This window comes from Oncorhynchus keta, chromosome 30, assembly GCF_023373465.1.
Source record: "Oncorhynchus keta strain PuntledgeMale-10-30-2019 chromosome 30, Oket_V2, whole genome shotgun sequence".
NCBI lineage: Eukaryota > Metazoa > Chordata > Actinopteri > Salmoniformes > Salmonidae > Oncorhynchus > Oncorhynchus keta.
The window spans coordinates 37,083,475-37,108,127 of record NC_068450.1 but is presented as its reverse complement, the minus strand read 5'-3'; the positions used below and the strand labels follow the sequence as shown (position 1 = coordinate 37,108,127).

The 24,653-nt window shown below is 43.8% G+C and overlaps 1 protein-coding gene across 1 annotated transcript in view; it reads left to right on the top strand.

Annotated features, from left to right (window-relative positions):
• LOC118363490 (neuronal acetylcholine receptor subunit alpha-7-like) overlaps positions 1 to 24,653 on the top strand; it is a 68,967-nt gene that overhangs the window by 4,706 nt on the left and 39,608 nt on the right. The window contains exon 3 of the mRNA XM_035744399.2: positions 17,998 to 18,137. Coding sequence (XP_035600292.2) covers positions 17,998 to 18,137 — 140 coding nt within the window. The remainder of the gene's footprint in view (positions 1 to 17,997; positions 18,138 to 24,653) is intronic.

Genomic DNA, 24,653 nt, shown 5'->3' with positions numbered 1-24,653 from the left:
TCAGCCTTAGAAAGCCACTGATGCTTTTCAACTCCCTCGTGTGAAAATGTGTAATTTCTTGTGGCATTGTTTTTATGTTTGAACTCTCTCTACTGTCCCTCTCCACTCACCCCCCCTCCTCCCACTCACTTCTCTCTGCCCTCCATCCCTCTGTTTACCCTCCCTCCCCCTCTCTGTGGGTGGGTTTGGGTGGAAAATAGGTCAGGGAATATGCACAACTATACTTTGATGTAAGAGTGAAGACACAACATCTGTACTAGTTGTATTCCATCTGGAGCCTCCACTACCCAACAGGATACTGACTGGAAAGTAAAACACTGATTGTTTCAGTAAAACACTGAACACAATATTGAAAAATGTGCTTGAAATATTGGAACACTCTTCCTGTGGTCAAATCAATTCTATCTGTGTCACAAATGCCACCCTATTGCCTTTACAAGGCCCATAGGGCTCCGGACAGAAGTAGTGCACTATATAGGGAATAGTCGGAAACATGGCTCACTCGAGAGACGCTAACAGAGTCGGTGCAGCCAGCTGGTTTCTTCACACATCGCGCAGACAGAAACAAGCATCTTTCTGGTAAGAAGAGGGGCGGGAGGTATGCCTTATGATTAACGAGACGTGGTGTGATCATAACAACATACAGGAACTCAAGTCCTTCTGTTCACCTGAATTAGAATTCCTCACAATCAAATGTCGACCGCATTATCTACCAAGGGAATTCTCTTCGATTATAATCACAGCCGTACATATATCCCCCCCAAGCAGACACATCGATGGCCCTGAACTAACTTTATTTGACTCTATGTAAACTGAAACCACATATCCTGAGGCTGCATTCATTGTAGCTGGGGATTTTCACAAGGATAATCTGAAAACTAGACTCCCTAAATTCTATCAGCATATCGATTGTGCTACCAGGGCTGGTAAAACCCTGGATCATTGTTATTCTAACTTCAGCAACGCATATAAGGCCCTCCCCCGCCTTCCTTTTGGAAAAGCTGACCACGACTCCATTTTGTTGCTTCCAGCCTACAGACAGAGACTAAAACAGGAAGCTCCCGCGCTCAGGTCTGTTCAACGCTGGTCCGACCAATCTGATTCCACGCTTCAAGACTGCTTCGATCACGTGGATTGGGATATGTTCCGCATTGCGTCCAACAACAACATTGACGAATACGCTGATTCGGTGAGCGAGTTCATTAGAAAGTGCATCGGAGATGTTATACCCACAGCAACCATTAAAACATTCCCAAACCAGAAACTGCGGATTGATAGCAGCATTCGCGTGAAACTGAAAGCGCAAACCACTGCTTTTAACCAGGGCAAGGTTACCGGAAACATGATGCAAACAAGCTAAGTGTGTATAGTGTCATTATAGAGACAAAGTAGAGTCGCAATTCAACGGCTCAGACACGAGGTATGTGGCAGGGTCTACAGTCAATCACAGATTACAAAAAGAATACCAGCCCCGTCGTGGACCAGGATGTCTTGTTCCCAGACAGACTAAATTACTTTTTTGCTCGATTTGAGGACAATACAGTGCCACTGACACGGCCCGCTACCAAAACCTGCGGGTTCTCCTTCACTGCAGCCGACGTGAGTAAAACATTTAAACGTGTTAACCCTCGCAAGGCTGCAGGCCCAGACGGCATCCCCAGCCACGTCCTCAGAGCATGCGCAGACCAGCTGGCTGGTGTGTTTACGGACATATTCAATCAATCCTTATCCCAGTCTGCTGTTCCAACATGCTTCAAGAGGGCCACGATTGTTCCCGTTCCCAAGAAAGCTAAGGTAACTGAGCTAAACGACTACCGCCCCGTAGCACTCACTTCCGTCATCATGAAGTGCTTTGAGAGACTAGTCAAGGACCATATCACCTCCACCCTACCTGACACCCTAGACCCACTCCAATTTGCTTACGGCCCCAATGGGTCCACAGACAACGCAATCGCACTGCACACTGCACACTGCCCTAACCCATCTGGACAAGAGGAATACCTATTTGAGAATGCTGTTCATCAACTACAGCTCAGCATTTAACGCCATAGTACCCTCCAAACTCGTCATCAAGCTCGAGACCCTGGGTCTCGACCCCGCCCTGTGCAACTGGGTACTGGACTTCCTGACGGGCCGCCCCCTGTTGGTGAGGGTAGGTAACAACATCTCCACCTCGCTGATCCTCAACACTGGGGCCGCACAAGGGTGCGTTCTGAGCCCTCTCCTGTACTCCCTGTTCACCCACGACTGCGTGGCCATGCACGCCTCCAACTCAATCATCAAGTTTGCGGACGATGCAACAGTGGTAGGCTTGATTACCAACAATGACGAGACGGCCTACAGGGAAGAGGTGAGGGCCCTCGGAATGTGGTGTCAGGAAAATAACCTCCCACTCAACGTCAACAAAACAAAGGAGATGATTGTGGACTTCAGGAAACAGCAGAGGGAGCACCCCCCTATCCACATCGAAGGGACAGTAGTGGAGAGGGTAGTAAGTTTCAAGTTCCTCGGCGTACACATCACGGACAAACTGAAATGCTCCACCCACACAGACAGCATTGTGAAGAAGGCGCAGCAGCGCCTCTTCAACCTCAGGAGGCTGAAGAAATTTGGCTTGTCACCAAAGCACTCACAAACTTCTACAGATGCACAATCGAGAGCATCCTGTCGGGCTGTATCACCGCCTGGTACGGCAACTGCTCCGCCCCCAGACGGTAGTGAGTTCTGCACAACGCATCACTGGGGGCAAACTACCTGCCCTCCAGGACACCTACACCACCCGATGTCACAGGAAGGCCATAAAGATCATCAAGGACAACAACCACCCGAGCCACTGCCTGTTCACCCCGCTATCATCCAGAAGGCGAGGTCAGTACAGGTGCATCAAAGCAGGGACCGAGAGACTGTAAAACAGCTTCTATCTCAAGGCCATCAGATTGTTAAACAGCCACCACTAACATTGAGTGGCTGCTGCCAACATACTGACTCAACTCCAGCCACTTTACTAATGGAAATTGATGTAAAAAATGTATCACTAGCCACTTTAAACAATGCCACTTAATATAATGGTTACATACCCTACATTACTCATCTCATATGTATATGTATATACTGTACTCTATATCATCTACTGCATCTTGCCATTTTTATGTAATACATGTATCACTAGCCACTTTAAACTATGCCACTTAATGTTTATATACCCTACATTACTCATCTCATATGTATATACTGTACTCTATACTCTACTGCATCTTGCCTATGCCGTTCTGTACCATCACTCATTCATATATCTGTATGTACATATTCTTTATCCCTTTACACTTGTGTGTATAAGGTAGTAGTTGTGGAATTGTTAGGTTAGATTACTCATTGGTTATTACTGCATTGTCAGAACTAGAAGCACAAGCATTTCGCCAGACTCGCACTAACATCTGCTAACCATGTGTATGTGACAAATACATTTGATTTGATTTGAATAGGGTGCCACTTTGGACTCATTCTGTCTTCACAATGGGTTTTTGGGGGTATTTTAAAACATTTGTTTAGAGTTGTAGAACAGCGCACATGTATTACTCCAAGCCGTTTAAAAACCTCATCTATCACTGTGACATTATTGCGATATGGGTCCTTTGTTTCTTCACCTTGGGATGGCTTTTTGACAGGCAGTTAAAAGGACACCCGTGAAGGTCTGGGTCGCCATTAGTTACATCCTTTTGTCTGGGTTCTTGTGTGTGTGAGAGAGGGAGAGAGAAATCCTTGTGATTTGCATACCTTACATAGCTGTGACTGTCTTCCCATCACTCTGCATTAATAGTTAGTTTCTCGAAACACACTCTGTTCTGTCCCTTCCAGGGTCTAAACTCTGGCGCTATGTCCCTTACTGTTCTATTTTCTGTTGTTCTTTTTGAGATTTTGGGTGTTTCTCAATATGCGTACGACCGTGCTCCGAGCACGCAAATTGGAGTACGGCAGGGCCAGAGCAAAAGTCCAAATCAAAGTATGCGAAACGGGGCACGGATGCGTACTCTGCTTGTACACATTTCGAAAAGCATGCATCGACGCAAGCCTCAACGAAAAGTATAGACAGAAATATGATGCAAACTCGTCAAAAACTACGCAAAATTGATTGAAATCAATGACTGCTAGCTCTAGTCTCAGGGAGTCTTGGTGCAGAAGGAGGAACTCTCATTCTAGGCTCCAGCCTGTGCCTTGTGTCTGGAGCTGAATGTGGGGTGCACATCTGAGCGTACCGACCCAGTAAAGAGTCTCAGATGGGGCATGATCATTGAGGAGGGAGGGATAGAGGGAGGCTGTCAGTCTTATCAGAGAGAGAGAGTGTGTGTGTGTGTGTTTGGATTAGGCAGAGGCGGGGTGGGGGGTTGTCTTGTCTCAGCTTCTGTTTGCAGATGCTACCCAGAACAGAGGCCCTTTTCCTGGTTCATGTGCTTCAGGGTAAATCAGCTCACAATGAAGAACACATTAGAACACGGACAACGCTCTTTATACATCTACTTACAAGGCGTCTACTTCCATCTACTAGATAATGCATTAGGACACTTCTTCTTTAGGCTTTCTCAGCCTACTAGTTCAGAGGCAGTTCTGTTTTAAAGCGAACAAACATTACACACTATTAGGACGGTTAAACTTTTTTATTTGTGGCGGCAGGGTAGCCTAGTGGTTAGAGCGTTGGACTAGTAACCAAAAGGTTGCAAGATCGAATCCCCGAGCTGACAAGGTACAAATTAATTAAACCACAGTGTTAGACTTATATAATGCTTTTCGGCAAAAGCATACCTAGCCCAGAACATACCTAGCCCAGAACATAGCCCAGTTGACAAATTATTACAAACAGTAACCAGCCAAGCAGAAGCGTTACAAAACTCAGAAATAGAGCTAAAATTAATCCCTTACCTTTGATGATCTTCATTTGGTGGCACTTAGAAGACATTAATTTACTCAATAAATGTTCCTTTTGTTCGATAAAGTCGCTTTATATCCCAAAAACGTTTTGTTCGCGTGTTTTCTTCAGTAATCCACAGGCTCAAACGCAGTCAAAACAGGCAGACAAAAAAATCCAAATTGTATCCGTAAAGTTCATAGAAACATGTGAAATTATGTTTATATTCAATCCTCAGGTTGCTTTTAGCCTAAATGATCTATAATATTTCAACCGGACAAAAAAAAAGGCAAACAAGAAATGCACTCTCTTGGGATTGCGCATGAAAAAGCTCTGTGACGCGTAAGGGTCCACTCATTCAGACTGGTCTTACTCCCTCATTTATAAGAATACAAGCCTGAAACAATTTCTAAAGACTGTTGACATCTAGTGGAAGGCATAGGAACTGCAAATTGAGTCCTAAGTCAATGGATACTGTAATGGCATTGAATAGAAAACTACAACCCCCCCCCCCCAAAAAAAAACATTCCTGAATGGATTTTTCTCAGGTTTTCGCTTGCCAAATCAGTTGTGTTATACTCACGGACACTATTTTAACAGTTCTTGAAACTTTAAAATGATTTCTACCCAAATCTACCAGCAGTTATATGCGTAGCAGGCGGTTTAATTTGGGCATGCTTTTCATCCAAAATTCCGAATGCTGCCCCCTACCCTAGAGAGGTTAACTGACTTGCCTAGTTAAATAAAGGTAAAATAAAAAAATAAATAAACAGAGACTCAGAGAATCAGTCAGGTGTCAGGACAGCAGAAACAAAAAAAGCTCATATTAATGGAGAATGAAAGATGGAGAGAGGGAGCAGAAGGAGCGAGCGAGAATGGCAGACAGAGAGAGATGGCTATCAATGTATGTCATTCTGTCAGAGTGTGCTGGGCTGGGCTGTGAAGCTACCAATCCCCCCCACTTTCACACACACAAGTGGTAAGGTAAGCTTCATATCCATATTACCATATAGTACCATTAAGGTGTGTTTTAACTGGAACATGTTTGTGTGTGTGTCTGGAAGTTGCTTTGGGGCTTCTGTAGCCTACCTGGACAATAATCTGAGAGAAAAACGGGAGTTGGAACATATATTAGAGGAAACATGTTTGTTAGCGGTAGGGTAACGTGTAGAGGACTGAGGTTTGCTGTAACCTTTGTGGGATTGGGCTGCTGGTTATTCAGACACACAGCTCTAGCAGGGAGACAGACAACAGCAGTAAACACCTAGCTATAGCCCCTGATGACTGGAGAGAGAGTGTGTGAGAGAGAGAGAGAGAGAGAGAACAAAACAGAGAGAGAAAAGGCTTTAGCATGCTTCCATTCTGCTGGTGCCTAGCCCGAACTCAGCTTGGTGAACCGGAGGAGCGTGCTCACTACTCCCTTAAAAGACCATCGCTTGAAAAAGCGACAATAGTGGGATTGTCCATCTTAAGACCCGTAGCCACTTCCTCAAAATGCTCATAATTAATGTTGACGTTTTTGCAGAGATCTTCGTCGCACAATTTTACATCAAAGAGGTGCGGTGCAGTATTTTTCAAGTGAAAAGAGTTGCGCGTAAAAAAATTCTGCCGTCGGTTCCATGTTCCTAACTGCCTCTGGAAGCAACGTCAGCGCGAGAACTGTTTGTCGGGAGCTTCATGAAATGAGTTTCCATGGCCTAGCAGCCGCACACAAGCCTAAGATCAATGAACAATTTCAAGCTGGAGTGGAAAAGCTTGCCGCCATTGGACTCTGGAGCAGTGGAAACGTGTTCTCTGGAGTGATGAATCCCACTTCACCATCTGGCAGTCCGACAGACAAATCTGGGTTTGGCGGATGCAAGGAGAACACTACCTGCCCCAATGTATAGTACCAACTGTAAAGTTTGGTGGATGAATAATGGTCTGGGCTGTTTTTCATGGTTCGGGCTAGGTCCCTTAGTTCCAGTGAAGGGAAATATTAACACTACAGCATAAAATGACATTCTAGATGATTTTGTGCATCCAACTTTGTGGCAACAGTTTGGGGAAGGCTCTTGCCTGTTTCAGCACGACAATGCCCCCCATGCACAAAGCTAGGTCCATACAGAAATGGTTTGTTGAAATCGGCAAGCGGACGCCTTAAAAGAGAGCGAGAGAGACATAGCTTTATGGTGTAAATCACAAAAAAGGGTCAGGGTGAGTTAGAGAGAGATTAGGACAGTGCGTTACTGGCCACTCAACTTAATCGCCGTATCTCTTCTTCTCTCACTTTCTCTGCCTCTGTTTTCATCCCCTTGAGAGGCACACATGTAAATATTGAGTTTCACCACTTCGAGGTATTTCTCTCTTTCACACTCACCTACAGTATCGCTAATGAATCTCTCCTTTTACATCTTTCTCACACTTTCAGTATGGGACTGCTCATTTCCCCTCTCACAGGGCCCTGCCTTTTTTTCTAACCAATCAGAAAAAAATTCATGTAATTTCTTTACTCGATATCCATCTATTTACAACGTCCACCTGTCAGTCCACTTTCAATCAATTGATAAGTGTTTGTATAACACATTTCCTATGGTATTTGATATTATATATTTGTGATATTTTGACTCTCGCTATATTTTATATTTTATTTTATTATTGACATTTCTAGTGTTGTTGGGACATTAGCTCTAGGATAATGTCATTCAATGGGCTATTGTCATCATCACCCTGGGTAATCTGGGTTTGTTTTCACTTGTAGAGAAGAGGATTCAAAACAAAGAGTTGGATTTAGCTAACGGTAGAAGCTCAGCTACAGCCGATGCCAGCACCAAGAGGACAGATTGCTAAATTGTAATTACTTCGCCACTATGGCCTATTTATTGCCTTTACCTCCCTACTCTTACCTCGTTTGCACGCACTTTATATAGATTTTTCTATTGTGTTATTGACTGTATGTTTGTTTATTACACGTGTAACTCTGTCGTTTGTGTCACACTGCTTTGCTTTATCTTGGCTGGGTCGCAGTTGTAAATTAGAACTTCTTGTCAACTGGCCTACCAGGTTAAATAAAAGTGAAATAATGAATTTCTTTGAAAAAAGATGACAAATACAGTGGCTAGCTAGCTGAGAAAGTTATTTACTGTCATTGATTGAGACAGGTGTCTGTCATCATGCCCAGTGCATAAATCGGGAGATCCTGGAACACCATGGTGAGCGCTAGAGGGGTTATCCGGGGGAGCTCTGAGGTACCGGAACACATTGAGAGAAAAAGTGTCAAACACAACTTAACAGCCAAGTTGCCTAATATTTATGGTGGTGAAACGGACAGCGCTCTCCAAGGTGCTAATTAATTTAATGAATTTCAGACATCACTGCAGTATGCCCACAAACTTGAGAATATCTGCGGGGCTTTACACAAGTCTGAATTTCTTATAGCCTCATTTTCTAGATATCAACTTACAGCAACATTTTTAGACGACACTGCAGAACACCCTCCATATGAACACATACTCAGCTGTGGGGCTCACCAGACCCGGATTTCATATAATTTTCAAGACATCAATGTAGCAGTAGAACAATATCTCAATAGAACTTCAAATGTAGGCAACAGCAGAACACACATATGAGAATATATAGGCCTCCTGCCTATGTGATAATGTGAAGCATATATTCAGATTACAAACTTGGTCTGTGCTGTGAAGGTAAAGTAACAGAAAATGTCCTACCTTCGTTTTCAAAACCTCCCACAATGACTCTCCCCATGTCAAGTCCGTTTAACTCCTGAGAGTCAACTTCAAATTAAAATCACATTTTATTTCTCACATACACATGGTTAGCAGATGTTAATGTTAGTGTAGCGAAATGCTTGTGCTTCTAGTTCCGACAGTGCAGTAATATCTAACAATAATATCTAACAAGTAATCTAACAATTCCCCAACAACTACAGTTGAAGTCAGAAGTTTACATACACTTAGGTTGGAGTCATTAAAACTCATTTTTCAACCACTCCACAAATTTCTTGTTAACAAACTATAGTTTTGTGAAGTCGGGTAGGACATATTCTGTGTGCATGACACAAGTAATTTTTCCAACAGTTGTTTACAAACATTATTTCACTTATAATTCACTGTATCACAATTCCAGTGGGTTAGAAGTTTACATACACTAAGTTGACAGTGCCTTTAACTTTTTTGGGATAGGGGGCAGCATTATCACTTTTGGATGAATAGCGTGCCAAGAGAGGACTGCCTCCTACTCTGTCCCAGATGCTAATATATGCATATAATTAGTAGTATTGGATAGAAAACACTCAGCAGTTTCTAAAACGGTTTGAATTATGTCTGTGTGTATAACAGAACTCATATGGCAGGCGAAAACCTGAGAAAAATCCAACCAGGAAGTGGGACATCTGAGGTTTGTAGTTTTTCAAAGCTTGGCCTACCGAATACACATTGAGATATGGATAAAGTTGCACTTCCTACGGCTTGCACTAGATGTCAACCGTATTTAGAAACTTGAATGAGGATTCTACTATAAAGGAGGGGCTCATTGAGTCAGTGGTCTGGCAGAGTGCCTTGGTCTCATGACGCTCGCTCCCGACAGAGTTACCTCTCGTTCCAGTGCTTTTCTGAAGACAAAGGAATTCTCCGGTTGGAACATTATTGATGTTTTATGTTAAACACATCCTAAAGATTGATTCCATACATCATTTGACTTGTTTTTAAAGCACCCTTATGGAACTTTTTGAGTTTTTGTCTGGATGAAGTGCCTGCTCCTCATGAAGATGGATTACTGCGCTGAACACGCTAACAAGTGGCTATTTGGACATAAATGATGGAACTTTATGGAACAAATCAGTCATTTATTGTCAAACTGGGATTCCTGGGAGTGCCTTCTGATGAAGATCATCAAAGGTAAGTGAATATTTATGGTGTTGTTTCTAACTTTGTTGATTCCAAAATGGCGGATATTCCTCTGGCTGTTTTGGGTTCTGAGCGTCGTTCTCAGATTATGCTTTTTCCGTAAAGTTCTGTTGAAATTTGACACAGTGGTTGCATTAAGGAGAAGTCGATCTTTAATTCTTTGAATAACACTTGTATCTGTTGTCAATGTTTATTATGTGTATTATCAAACAAAACATACATGTAATATATGCCATTTAGCTGACGCTTTTATCCAAAGCGACTTACAGTCATGTGTGCATACATTCTACGTATGGGTGGTCCCGGGAATCGAACCCACTACCCTGGCGTTACAAGCGCCATGCTCTACCAACTGAGCCACAGAAGGACCAAGTATTGTGTAACATGATGTCCAATGAGTGTCATCTGATGAAGATCATCAAAGGTTAGTGATTCATTTGATCTATATTTCTGCTTTTTGTGACTCCTATCTTTGGCTGGAAAAATGGCTGTGTTTTTTCAACTTGGCTATGACCTAACATAATCATATGTTATGCTTTAGCTGTAAAGCATTTTTAAAATCAGACACGATGGGTAGATTAACAAGATGTTTTGGACGTGCTGTATTGGACTTATTTATGTGTGAAAGTTACATATTTCAAAAAAATATTTTAGAATTTCGCACGCTGCCTTTTTATCGGAATGTTGTCGAGGGGTTCCGCTGCGCTAGAAAGGTTAAACAGCTTGTAAAATTCCAGAAAATTATGTTATGGCTTTAGAAGCTTCTGATAGGCTAATTGACATAATTTGAGTCAATTGGAGGTGTACATGTGGATGTATTTCAAGGCCTACCTTCAAACTCAGTGCCTCTTTGCTTGACATCATGGGAAAATCAAAATAAATCAGCGAAGACCTCAGAATAAAAATTGTGGACTTCCACAAGTCTGGTTCATCCTTGGGAGCAATTTCTAAACGCCTGAAGGTACCACGTTCATCTGTACAAACAATAGTACACAAGTATAAACACCATGGGACCACGCAGCCGTCATACTGCTCAGGAAGGAGATGTGTTCTGTCTCCGAGAGATGAACGTACTTTGGTGCGAAAAGTGCAAATCAATCAAATGTATTTATAAAGCCCTTCTTATATCAGCTGATGTCACAAAGTGCTGTAAAGAAACACAGCCTAAAACCCCAAACAGCAAGCAATGCAGGTGTAGAAGCAAATCAATCCCAGAACAACAGCAAAGGACCTTGTGAAGATGCTGGAGGAAACAGGTACAAAAGTATCTATATCCACAGTAAAACGAGTCCTATATCGACATAACCTGAAAGGCCGCTCAGCAAGGAAGAAGCCACTGCTCCAAAACCGCCATAAAAAAGCCAGACTACGGTTTGCATCTGCACATGGGGACAAAGATCATACTTTTTGGAGAAATGTCCTATGGTCTGATGTGAAACAAAAATAGAACTGTTTGGCCATAATGACCATCGTTATGTTTGAAGGAAAAAGGGGGTGGCTTGCAAGCCGAAGAACACCATCCCAACCGGGAAGCACGGGGGTGGCAGCATCATGTTGTGGGGGAGCTTTGCTACAGGAGGGACTGGTGCACTTCACAAAATAGATGGCACCATGAGGGAGGAAAATTATGTGGATATTTTGAAGCAACATCTCAAGACCTTGACAGGGAATTTTTACTAGGATTAAATGTCACAAATTGTGAAACTGCGTTTAAATGTATTTGGCTAAGGTGTATGTAAACTTCCAACTTCAACTGTGCCTAATACACAAATCTAAAGGGGTGAATGAGAATATGTACATGTAGGTATATGGATGAGCGATGGCGAAGGTGCAATAGATGGTATAAAATACAGTATATACATGTGATATGAGTAATGTAAGATCCCGGCTTTGATGCACCTGTACTGACCTCTCTTTCTGGATGGTAGCGGTGTGAACAATCAGTGGCTCGGGTGGTTGTTGTCCTTGATCATTTTAGTCTTTTCTGTGACATTGAGTGCTGTAGGTGTCATGGAGGGCAGGTCGTTTGCCCCGGTGATTTGTTGTGCAGACTCCTCCATCCTCTGGAGAGCCTTGCGGTTGAGGGCGGTGCAGCTGCCGTACCAGGCTGTGATACAGCCCGATAGGATGCTCTCGATTGTGCATCTGTAAAAGTTTGTCAGGGTTCTGTCTATGGACCATTTCAGTCTGCTGTCTCTTCATTGTTGGTAATCAGGCCCACTACTGTTGTCGTCTGAAACCTTGATGATTGAGTTGGAAGCATGCATGGCCATGCAGTCGTGGGTGAACAGGGAGTACAGGAGGGGGCTGAGCATGCACCCTTTTGGCCCAAGTGTTGAGGGTCAGCGAAGTGGAGATGTTGTTTCCTACCTTCACCACCTGGGGGCGGCCCGTCAGAACGTCCAGGACCCAATTGCACAGGGCAGGTTTGAGACCCATGGCCTCCCGCTTGCTGATGAGCTTGGAGGGTACTATGGTGTTGAATGCTGAGCTGTAGTCAACGAACTAATGGTAATGGTCCAGGTTACAAAGTGGCTCTGTGACTCGTGTTTGCATCTCAATGTGAAAAAAACTGTTTGCATGTTCTTCACAAAGAGGGCAACAGATGCTACTGAGCCAGATGTCTATGTGTCAGGGGAGAAGCTCCAGGTGGTATCCGATTTTAAGTACCTTGGCATCATACTTGATTCCAACCTCTCTTTTAAAAAGCATGTGAAAAAGGTCATTCAAATAACTAAATTCAATCTAGCTAATTTCCGATTTATACGAAATTGTTTGACTACAGAGGTAGCAAAACTGTACTTCAAATCTATGATACTCCCCCACTTAACATACTGCTTGACTAGTTGGGCCCAAGCTTGCTGTACAACATTAAAACCTATTCAGTCTGTCTACAAACAGGCTCTCAAAGTGCTTGATAGGAAGCCCAATAGCCATCATCATTGTCACATCCTTAGAAAACATGAGCTCTTGAGTTGGGAAAATCTTGTGCAATACACCAATGCATGTCTTGTATTCAAGATCCTTAATGGCCTGGCTCCCCCTCCACTCAATATTTTTGTTAAACAGAAAACCCAGACATATGGCAGCAGATCCACAAGGTCTGCCATGAGAGGTGACTGTATAGTTCCCCTAAGGAAAAGCACCTTTAGTAAATCTGCATTCTCTGTGAGAGCTTCCCATGTCTGGAATACACTGCCATCAGATACACATAACTGCACCACATATCACACTTTCACAAAATGCATGAAGACATGGCTAAAGGTCAATCAGATTTGTGAACATGGTCCCTAGCTGTGTGTTGCCGCTTTCCATGTTGTCTGTAGCTTGTGAGGTATGGAAACACTTTGTTGCTTTTATGAATTTTGTCTTGCTGCTTTTTGTTCTATGTTGCTCTGTCTGTATGCTATGTCTTGCTTGTCCTATGTTGCTATGTTGCTATGTCTATGGTGCTATTGTCTATATTGTAATTGTTTTTAATAACCTGCCCAGGGACTGCGGTTGAAAATTAGCCGGCTGGCTAAAACCGGCACTTTTACTGAAACGTTGATTAATGTGCACTGTCCCTGTAAAAATAAAATAAACTAAAAAAAACAATTAAAAAACATAGATATTCATTTTGTCCAGATGGGATAGGGCAGTGTGCAGTGTGATGGCGATTGCTTGTGGCTGTGATGTTTAGCCACCTTGTTGTTGTTTTTACATCTGTTTTTACATAGGATGTTAATTTACTGTACATTCCACCCACTCTTTTGCTCGTTTATTCCCTCATTTTTAGACCCAAGCTCCCTACCTTTTTGCATTTTGTACAGCCCAACTTTGAATTATGCATGACCAGCCAAGGCTTATACGTTTGCTTGTTCTTGAACTGCAATTTGCACCTGCTCCGAGCACTTCGTCGGTGGATGCACTGCCCCCCTCCCCCAGGTCCCCGTCTCCCTCTCCCACTGAGTCTGACTCACTAGGAGGCCGGCTAGCTTGTGGAGCTGCCGGTGGTGATGCTGAACTGGTGGGATGAGTATTGCCATCAGGAACAGTTTGCCGCTCACCCCTCTCCTCCAGCACTGACATTTCTTTGGCTCGTTCTGGGTTCGATTCACCATCTTTCTCTGGATTTTTGAACTTGAAAAATGTCAAACTTGATTGCCTTTTCTTATCCATTTTTTATTTGGCTTTCCCATGATTCAAATTCAGTAGGGAGACGACTCTATGTGACGTGATTATGTAGGGACCTCTTCACTAGCTGACCACCACTACCAATACCTGTGTCAGGATCAGGTACTTACCCCACTGGCCCTCCCCATAACCTCTATGTACAAATATAAGAGCAGGTCTGGAATCAGTGTGGCAGGATAGGATTATTACATAGAAAGATCAGCACGTTTTTACATGATGGTCTTTCTGGGGGGCGGGAAAAATAACGAGGGGGCAACTTGATTTAATACTGATCGCTATTATTAGAATGTATACAGTGCAAACAGTTAAATAATTAATAACTCATGCCTCGAGAGGTACCGGATGCCAGAACAAACAAAGTCAAATCTGAGAGGTGCCGGATCCTGTTCTGGCTGAAATTAAGCACTGATCATGCCATGGACGCTCACCTGTCTCGGGGGCCAGCTCTTTACTCTACAGTAAAGAGCTGAGGTCTATGGTGATAGGTGGGATGGGCTGAGAGTGGCAGAGGGGTGGGATTAAAGAGCAGAGGTCTATGGTGATAGGTGGGATGGGCTGAGAGTGGCTGAGGGGTGGGATTAAAGAGTTTATGTTTGGTAATATATTATTGTTATGTGACTGCTTTATATAAAAGTACCATGTATGCAAAATGTATATGTGAAATGTGTAGCAGAAAAGCTGTACAAAAACAAAAATATATTTGTCCTCCGAAGAGGGGGGGTCGTGGAGGGGTTTAAAAAATAAAATAAATAATAATATATAAATAAAAAATAAATAAATAATAATAATTATAAATAAAAAGAATGCCGGACTTTGTGGTTCACTATGAGCAGACGAATACACAGGGACACTGCCTGATGTGCTAGTTGTAGCTTGTGGTTTGGATAATGTTGATGCTTATGATTAAACATAATGTTGTTAATATAGTAATGACTATATGCCGTGGCAGAGCCAGGGTGAAACTCCCCTTTAACTTAAGCATTTTAATTCTTAAACATGGTCCCTTTATAGTGATTTATAGTCACTTTTAATTGACAAATGCTCGAATGGAAGAATAACCTAGTGGAGACGTAAACAGAAGTTTGGCACCAAAACCAGATGAATGGTCATTTGACCACAAACGGATACATTTTGTATTAATTTCATGATCAACAATAAAATTACTGGCTAACATTGCTTCAATTACAAAATGTATTTTCAATAAACAGTTTTACTCAATCATTTTATTTGTTGTTGCTAGAATTATTAGGGCATTAAGAATAGATTCGTGACACCCTCAGTGGAATGTAGCACACAGCTGTAGGCAGGACAGATGTAGCCTAACAATGAAAAGAATAACCAATCACTGTTAGACGCTGGTCTCACAAAGAGATAGAAACAGAGAAATATAACGAGAGACAGAGACACTATCTCTTAGCACACTCCTCCCCACCACACCTTCCGGAGGCGGAAGAGGGGAGTTAGCGGAGGCCTATCGACTCCTTGGTTAGTAAGAGGAAAAAAGGATGTGGCATTTGACTCTCCTCTTGTGTGTGAGTGTATGAGTGTATGTGTGTGTGACAGACACTGAGAACAAAGAGATAATTTCTTCATTAGAGAAGCTATGAATATCATGAGATTGGGGACATGGAGGAATATGAGTGTGTGTGTGTTCTGTGAATCTGTGTTTGTGACTCCAATCTGAACCATGCAGATGTGGATTTCTCTTTGTCTGCCAAGGAACCTGCTGCAATCCTCCCTGCAGCTGTGTAGCAAAATCATTTTAAAAGTAATTGGAATTTCTAGAATACACTTAAGTATCAAAAGTAGAAGTATAAATCATTTCAAATTCCTTATGAATTTGACAATGTTTCTGTCAAAATGTAACGAACACTTTTGGGTGTCAGGGAAAAGTATGGAGTAAAAAGTACATTATTTCCTCAAGGAAAGTAGTGAAGTAAAAGTTGGCAAAAATATAAATAGTAAAGTACAGATTAAAAAAAACAACTACTTAAGTAGTACTTTAAATAAATATTTTACTTGGGTGCTTTACACCACTAGTTAGACCTGCCTGGAGTTACCTCCCACTGGCATTAAGGTACAAAAGCCCCCTCACCATGACAAGGTGACTGTCCCAGAGGAATGTCATCTTGATATATCAGAGTGGAATAAAACATTAGAGAGGGTGAGAGGAAGGGGGGGGGGGGTGTTTCTGCCAAGCTGCGCATTATGCAGGAGACCTACAGATGCGATGATGTGCATTATGGACAAATATGGATGTGCAGTATGTGGATTGCATAATCTCAACATGTTTTCAGAACCCACAGGGCTGTGCCTTATACAGCAGGTGCTGAATTGCTAATAGTTATATCAATGCACAAGTTGTAAGTATTGACGTGTACTATGGATAGCTCTTTAAACCACTGTTATCAAAGGCTGTGTGCAACATGGGTGTTGTACAGAAGGTGTGCCTATACAGGTGTATAGATATGAAGTGTGGGTGTATGGATATAGTATATAGATGTTTAAGTACGCGGCTGTATGAAGAAGTGGGTAAGTGTCGGTGTGCTGCGGTGCTCAGGTTTCTCTCCCCCTCTCTGGCCGTGTCTAGACCTGACAGGTTCATGTAGCTTTAGTGTTCTGATCATGGAGTTCTGATCTCGTCATGCATCTACACCTACATTTTAAATGTGTCCACAGTATGTCCGGATTCCCTTTTCCCGCGCTATATTCAAATGCCGGTATCCATTCTACAAACGGTGGAATAGGCTAAATATGATACCGCAACAGCAACCGATGGCAGTAGCTAACTACTGTAGCTAACTACTGTAGCTAACTAGTCGGCTAACCTCTGTTAGCTAGCAAGGAATGCTAAAGGGATTGAAAATGGGTTAGCATATTAGCTAGCTGGTTAGCATTTAGGAGTCCAGCAAACACGTTCCTCACACGCTAGGAACGTATTTCCTCGTTATAATGAAAAGGTGCCTCTCGGTCCCAAAACACAATTTTTGTGGAGACTTGTTCGGGGAGCGCTGATGACGTCGCCCACACTATATGCTTTTGGTAGCCTGATTGTGTCCAGACTGAGGAGAAATCTACACACAATGTATCTCTGACCAGCTCCTGAAGTGGTCAGACAGATCCGAACACAATCAGACCACAAAGCCACTTTTGTGCGTCTAAACCCGTCTTTTCAATGCGATCTTCCTATTCTGATAGCAGAAGTCACATGTAAGTATCAAGTGTAGACACGACCTCTCTCTCTTTCTCGCTCTGAACTCCCAATAGAGTCCTGTCCTGCTGTAACCTCACTATGGCCCCAATGGACCTCATCAGCAACACACTGGGACAGAGACACTCTCCCTACATTTCTCTCACTGTCTCTCTCTCCTTTCGCTCCATGATTTCTCTCTCTTTTATGCATATGTGACTGTCTGTGCGTGTCTTCCACAGTCTGCCCTTCCTGGTGTTGGCTGTGCAATGAGGCGAGAGGTGTGAACCCAAAGCCAACGTGTACTGTAGACTACAACTGCTTGCCTCTTATCCATACATTTGTCTATGAACCAACCCAGAACAGCGTGTCTAGGACTGGAGTGTTCTCTTGTGAACTCTGTCTGCACATTTCGGTTATGTATTAATTTCTCTCTCATGGAGAACACATTTAGGCCTTGCATCTGTTTAGCCATCGTTCTGAACAAACTCCCTTTTAGGATCAGTTAATGAACAGCCTGTGTGTTTTAATGACCATTGTCCTTAACTGACCAGTGCTGCAGGTAGTTTAGCTCTCCTCTCCTCTCCTCTCCTCTCCTCTCCTCTCCTCTCCTCTCCTCTCCTCTCCTCTCCTCTCCTCTCCGCTCTTAATGGGATCAGTGGGACAGAGGGAAGAGAGAGGAGAAGAGTCAAGGGGATGAAAGCTGGTCCAGCAAACACATCATCCTAATCGCCACTGACCCCCCCCACCCAGCCAACTGAGAAACTGTAGAATAGACATTTTATTAACTAACATGAACTCTCACTGGTTCCCTTGTTGTTCCCCAGGGTCCCTACAGGGGGAGCACCAGCGCAGACTGTACAAGGAGTTGATGGCCAACTACAACCGCCTGGAGAGGCCAGTGATCAACGACTCCTCTCCTCTTCTGGTGGAGCTGGGAATGACTCTGCTGCAGATCATAGACGTGGTGAGGGAGGGACTGTGTGTTTGTGTGTGTCGGGGTGTGTGAGAGGGTGAATTAATTTGTCGGCTAGCTGTTTATGTGTGTGGAGGTGTATGTTGATTTAACAAGGACTGACACTTTCACTACTGGTGTGTAAGACAGATGCTTTAACTTCAAACATTCTGTTGAGAGTGTGTGTGTGTGTAGAGGTGACGTACAGTGGCAGGTATGTACTTCTGAGATTAGGTCCCGTATCTGCAGACATGTAGAGATAATGCACTTCTGCTGTTTGCCTCCTGTTATATAAGACCTCCCAGAGAGACTCACGCACACACGCACGCACGCACGCACGCACGCACGCACGCACGCACGCACGCACGCACGCACGCACGCACGCACACACACACACACACACACACACACACACACACACACACACACACACACACACACACACACACACACACACACACACACACACACACACACACACACACACACACACACACACACACACACTGTATGTGTATACACTGTGTGTACAAAACATTAAGAACGATTTCCATGACATAGACTGACCAGGTGAATCCAGGTGAACTCTATGATCCCTTATTGATGTCACTTGTTAAATCCACTTCAATCAGTGTAGATGGAGGGGAGGAGAACGGTTAAAGAAGGATTCATAAACCTTGAGACAACTGAGACAGTGATTGTGTATGTGTGCCATTCAGAGGGTGAATGGGCAAGACAAAAGATTTAAGTGCCTTTGAACGGGGTTTAGTAGTAGGTGCCAGGTGCACCGGTTTGTGTCAAGAACTGCAATACTGCCTGTTTTTATACGCTCAACTGTTTCCTATGTGTATCTAGAATGGTCCACCACCCAAAGGACATCCAGCCAACTTGACACAACTGTGGAGTCCACATGGGCCAGCATTGAACACTTTGGACACCTTGTATATACTGTCCATACTGTATTTTATACCATCTATTGCATCTTGCCTATGCCTCTCTGTCATTGCTCATCCATATATTTATATGTACATGTATATATTCTTATTCCATTCCTTTACTTAGATTTGTGTGTACTAGGTAGTTGTTGCGGTATTGTTAGATATTGCTGCACTGTCGGAACTAGAAGCACAAGCGTTTCACTACACTTGCAATAACATCTGCTAACCATGTGTACGTGACCAATATCATTTTATCTGATTTGATTTAGAATCCATACCACGACTAATTGAGGATCTTCTGAGGGCCAAAGGGGGTGCAACTCAATATTAGGAAGGTGTTCCTAATGTTTTATTCACTCAGTGTAAATGCCCAAAAGAAGAAAAATGTGCCTACTTGAATGTCAGTTCCTCAGAAATGTAGACTGATGCCCTCTGTGTGTGTGTGTGTGTGTGTGTGTGTGTGTGTGTGTGTGTGTGTGTGTGTGTGTGTGTGTGTGTGTGTGTGTGTGTGTGTGTGTGTGTGTGTGTGTGTGTGTGTGTGTGTGTGTGTGTGTGTGTGTGTGTGTGTGCGAGAGAGAGTCTCACCAGGGGGATGCTAATGCAGCACATTTCATGCTTTAGCAAAGATCTAGAAACTCCGTCACACTTCCCCACATGCTGTGTGTGTGTGTGCACTGTGTGTGTCCACTGGTAGAGTTCTGCACCACCATTCCATCGCCTCACAGTCAGAACAGACCCATGTTGAGACTTTGACACATGGACACATCACCACCCCATTGTAGGCTGTGTAATCCCTATGTTCTAGTCATTAGATCCTCAATAGCTCTATCATTCATTCATACACACACACACACACACACACACACACACACACACACACACACACACACACACACACACACACACACACACACACACACACACACACACACACACACACACACACACACACACACACACACACACACACACACACACACACACACACTTCAGTGACCTGTGAAGGGTATGATCATACTTTTATAATTACCATCTAATCACCAGAGATATGTCTACAGTACCTCAGTAGCCTTAACATCTGGGCTGCTATGCTGTTTAATGATGCAGAGAGGGTTTGAAAGGCTGGTCATGGCTCACATCAACACCATCATCCCAGACATGCATGTAGGTCAACAGAGTGGAGCTTGTATGAACCTTTAGGGGTGTGTAGGGTGTTTTAGCAGTGTTAGGAGTGTGTCCTCTCCTCCAGATTCTCTTCTCTGTCAAGGGCCCATGGGGCAGTGGTGTTTCCCCCCTGGATGTCAGTCAGTCATTCAGAGCTGCAGAAAACAACACAGGTGTGTCTGTTAAACTCTCAGAGCGAACCAAACTGTCTCTGTGTTTAAATATGGCTTTTACAATTCCCATTCGTCAGCCAGACTCTGAGGAATGAGGAAACGGAGAGGAAATCTAGCCGGACGGAGCATGCAGAGTTCCCCTCAGGACTTTATAGTGGCTCTGAAATGGGTTTTGGCTTTGGCTCACTCAACGTTCTCTCTATTCAGAGTTGAGTGAGTGAGAGAGAAGTGTAGGTGTTTTACTGAAGTCTTGAGCTCCTACAGACGGTAGGCAATTAAGGTCACAGTTAGGAAAACGTAGGACACTAAAGAGGCCTTTCTACTGACTCTGAAAAAAAACAAAAGAAAGATGCCCAGGGTCCCTGCTCATCTGCAAGGAGGCATGAGGACTGCAGATGTGGCCATACATTGCAATGTCCGTACTGTGAGACGCCTAAGACAGCCCTTCAGGGTGACAGGACGGACAGCTGATCGTCCTCGCAGTGACAGACCACGTGTAACAACACCTTCACAGGATCAGTACATCCGAACACACCTGCGGGAAAGGTACAGGATGGCAACAACAACTGGCCGAGTTACTCCAGGAACGCACAATCCCTCCATCTGTGCTCAGACTTTTGGTTTTGGTTTGGCTGATGGTCGGATTCGCGTTTATCGTCGAAGGAATGAGCGTTACACTGAGGCCTGTACTCTGGAGCGGGATCGATTTGGAGGTGGAGGGTCCGTCATGGTCAGGGGCGGTGTGTCACAGCGTCATCGGACTGAGCTTGTTGTCATTGCAGCAATCTCAACGCTGTGCGTTCCAGGGAAGACATCCTCCTCCCTCATGTGGTACCCTTCATGCGGGCTCATCCTGACAATGCCACCAGACATACTGCTCGTTCTGTGCGTGATTTCCTGCACGACCGGAATGTCAGTGTTCTGCCATGGCCAGCGAAGAGCCCGGATCTTGCCCCGAACTGGGTCAGAATATAATGATGTAATTACTTGTCGAAGGTGTCCGATGGGGTATCTCCTCGTGGACCGAGTTCCTCCTCCTCTGATGGCAACACCTCTGTTGTTACCGGGTGTAAGTCTATGATTGTCCACTCTATGTCAGTGTCCTTTCTCGTAGTGCTCTGTTTCTTCGCCCTCGTTCTGTGAGAGGGGTCTTCTAACCACAAGTTACATGTGGTGTCTTTAACCCATCAAGGGACGGCTAATCATCAGTGGGAAAGGTTCCAGCGTGGAATGAAAGCAATGTAGACCCATGATTCCTTGGATAACCTGGTGGTCCTTCTTGAGTTCACCTTCTTAGATACAGCTACTCAACCATAGCATTGATTGTTAAGAGTTTCTTTTGTCTTCTTCAACCTCGTGTTGGATTTTGGGGATGCGACTAATCCTCGACCTTGGCTGCAGCGCACAGCCATCTCGTCTGATGTGTAAATTCTAAGCTCACATGTTTTAAACCCTCAGGTCTGTCTTTATGGCAAGTTCTCTGGGCATAACTAGTTACGAGGCAAGGTCTGGATTTTTACTCAGATCCAATTTAGACAACTAACTTCACATTTCATCTTTACAAAAACATTCTCTTTGATCTGGACATTTTCCACACAACGTACAGTATGCAAACATGAGGTACATAATATACAAACTCTTCAAGTTACAATGTTTTCATTATAACGTCGTCATTGAACGTTTAACAACATAACAAAAACGACATTCATTTTGATATTCATATTCCATCTATCGTCATTACCACCATTTTGATTTACGAAATATATTGTCCCAAAGTCCATTTATTGCATGTTACTGTCCTGAGGTTAGCGCTCCATAGGGCCATCATACATTCCATTCCTCTACACTGAGGGGACAAAGGATTTTGTCTGCTGCCTTAAGATCTTACAATGGGAGTGAGGTGTCATAATACCACCTACCTCTCTACCCCCTTTGGTGGGGTGTGAGAGATATCTATGCAGAATTGTGGTCAACGTTAACCTGACCCGAACAGGCCAGTCATGACACCACCATAGTCCCTGTGCCCAAGAACGCCAAGCTAACCTGTCTAAATGACTATCGCCCCGTAGCACTCACATCTGTAGCCATGAAATGCTTTGAAAGGTTGGTCATGGCTCATCACCATCTCAGACACTCTGGACCCGGTCCATTTTGCTTACTGACCCAACAGAGCCACAGATTACGACATCTCTATTGTACCCCACACTGCCCTTTCCCACCTGGACACGAGGAACACCTACAGTGCCTTTGGAAAATATTCAGACCCCTTGACTTTTTCCACATTTTGTTACGTTACAGCCTTATTCTAAAATAGATTACATTTAAAAAATCTGAAGCAATCTATACACTATACCCCATAATAACAAAGCAAAAATAGGTTTTTAGACATTTTTGCAAATGTATTAAAAATTAAAAACAGATACCTTATTTACATAAGTATTCAGACCCTTTGTGATGACACTTGAAATTGAGTTCAGATGCATCCTGTTTCCATTGATCATCATTGTGCCGAGGCACAATCCGAGGTACCAAAAATGTCTGCAGCATTGAAGGTCCCGAAGAACACAGTGGCCTCCATCTTTCTTAAATAGAGGTGGCCGCCCGACCAAATTGAGCAATCGGGAGAGAAGGGCCTTGGTCAGGGAGGTGACCAAGAGCCCGATGGTCACTCTGACCATCTCTGTGGAGATGGGAGAAGCTTCCAGAAGGACAACCATCTCTGCAACACTCCACCAATGAGGCCTTTATGGTAGAGTCGCCAGACGGAAGCCATTCCTCAGTAAAAGGCACATGACAAACTGCTTGGAGTTTGCCAAAAGTCACCTAAAGACTCTCAGACCATGAGAAACAAGATTCTCTGGTCTGATGAAACCAAGATTGAACTCTTTGGCCTGAATGTCAAGCGTCACGTCTGGAGGAAACCTGGTACCATCCCTATGGTGAAGCATGGTGCTGGTAGCATCATGCTGTGGGGATGTTTTTTAGTGGCAGGGACTGGGAGACTAGTCAGGATCAAGGAAAAGATGAATGGAGCAAAGTACAGAGATATACTAGATGAAAACCTGCTCCAGAGCATTTAGGACCTCAGACTGGGGCGAAGGTTCACCTTCCAACAGGACAGCGACCCTAAGCACACATCCAAGTCAATACAGGAGTGGCTTCGGGACATGTCTCTGAATGTCCTTGAGTGGCCCAGCCAGAGCCCAGACTTAAATCTGATCAAAAATCTCTGGAGAGACCTGAAAATAACTGTGCAATGACGCTCCCCATCCAACCTGACAGAGTTTGAGAGGACCTGCAGAGAAGAATGGGAGAAACTCCCCAAATACAGGGGTGCCAAGCTTGTAGTGTCATACCCAAGAAGACTCAAGGCTGTAATCACTGCCAAAGGTGCTTCAACAAAGTACTAAATAAAGGGTCTGAATACTTAGGTAAATGTGATATTTTCATTTTTTTGTGAATTAGCAAAAATGTCTAACCAGTTTTTGCTTTGTCCTTATGGGGTATTGTGTGTAGATTGATGAGGGCAAAAAACAATTCAATCAATTTTAGAATAAGGCTGTAATGTAACGAAATGGGAAAAAGTCAAGTGGTCTGAATACTTTCCGAATGCACTGTATGTGAGAATGCTGTTCATTGACTACATCTCAGCATTCAAAGCCATAGTGCCCTCCAAGCTCGTCACTGGGACTGAACATTTCCCTCTGCAACTGGATCCTGGACTTCCTGACGGGCCGCTTCCAGGTGGTGAGGGTAGGCAACAACACATCCAACATGCTGACCCTCAACACGGTGGCCTCTCAGGGGTGCGTGTGGAGCGTGGTTCGTTCTGCGCTGTGTACTTTTAATTAGGACGCTGCCACAACTGGAGGTCTGCTAGTTGAATCATTTTTATAGGCCCTGCACACGAAGAGACAACACACAATATGTTAGCCCTTGGCGCAGTCATAGCTCTCAGGCACCTGCGCAAGCACATGGACACTCACTCAAGTACTCACAAGTTACAATAGATACTCTAGTTAGTGAGCTTGGTGAAACGTGTTAACATAAATCTTTTATCTTCTCCACATTGTAACAAACTTATGGTTGCATAACAGCACATTGTGTAACATTACCACGGTTTTATATTGAACAATTTGGGAACCAAGGACATCATACCTTCAGCTATGCAGCTGTAATTAAATAAACACACTGAATTATTATTATTATCAAATTATTAACATCCCCTTGACCTGGCCTATTTGAACTGGTCC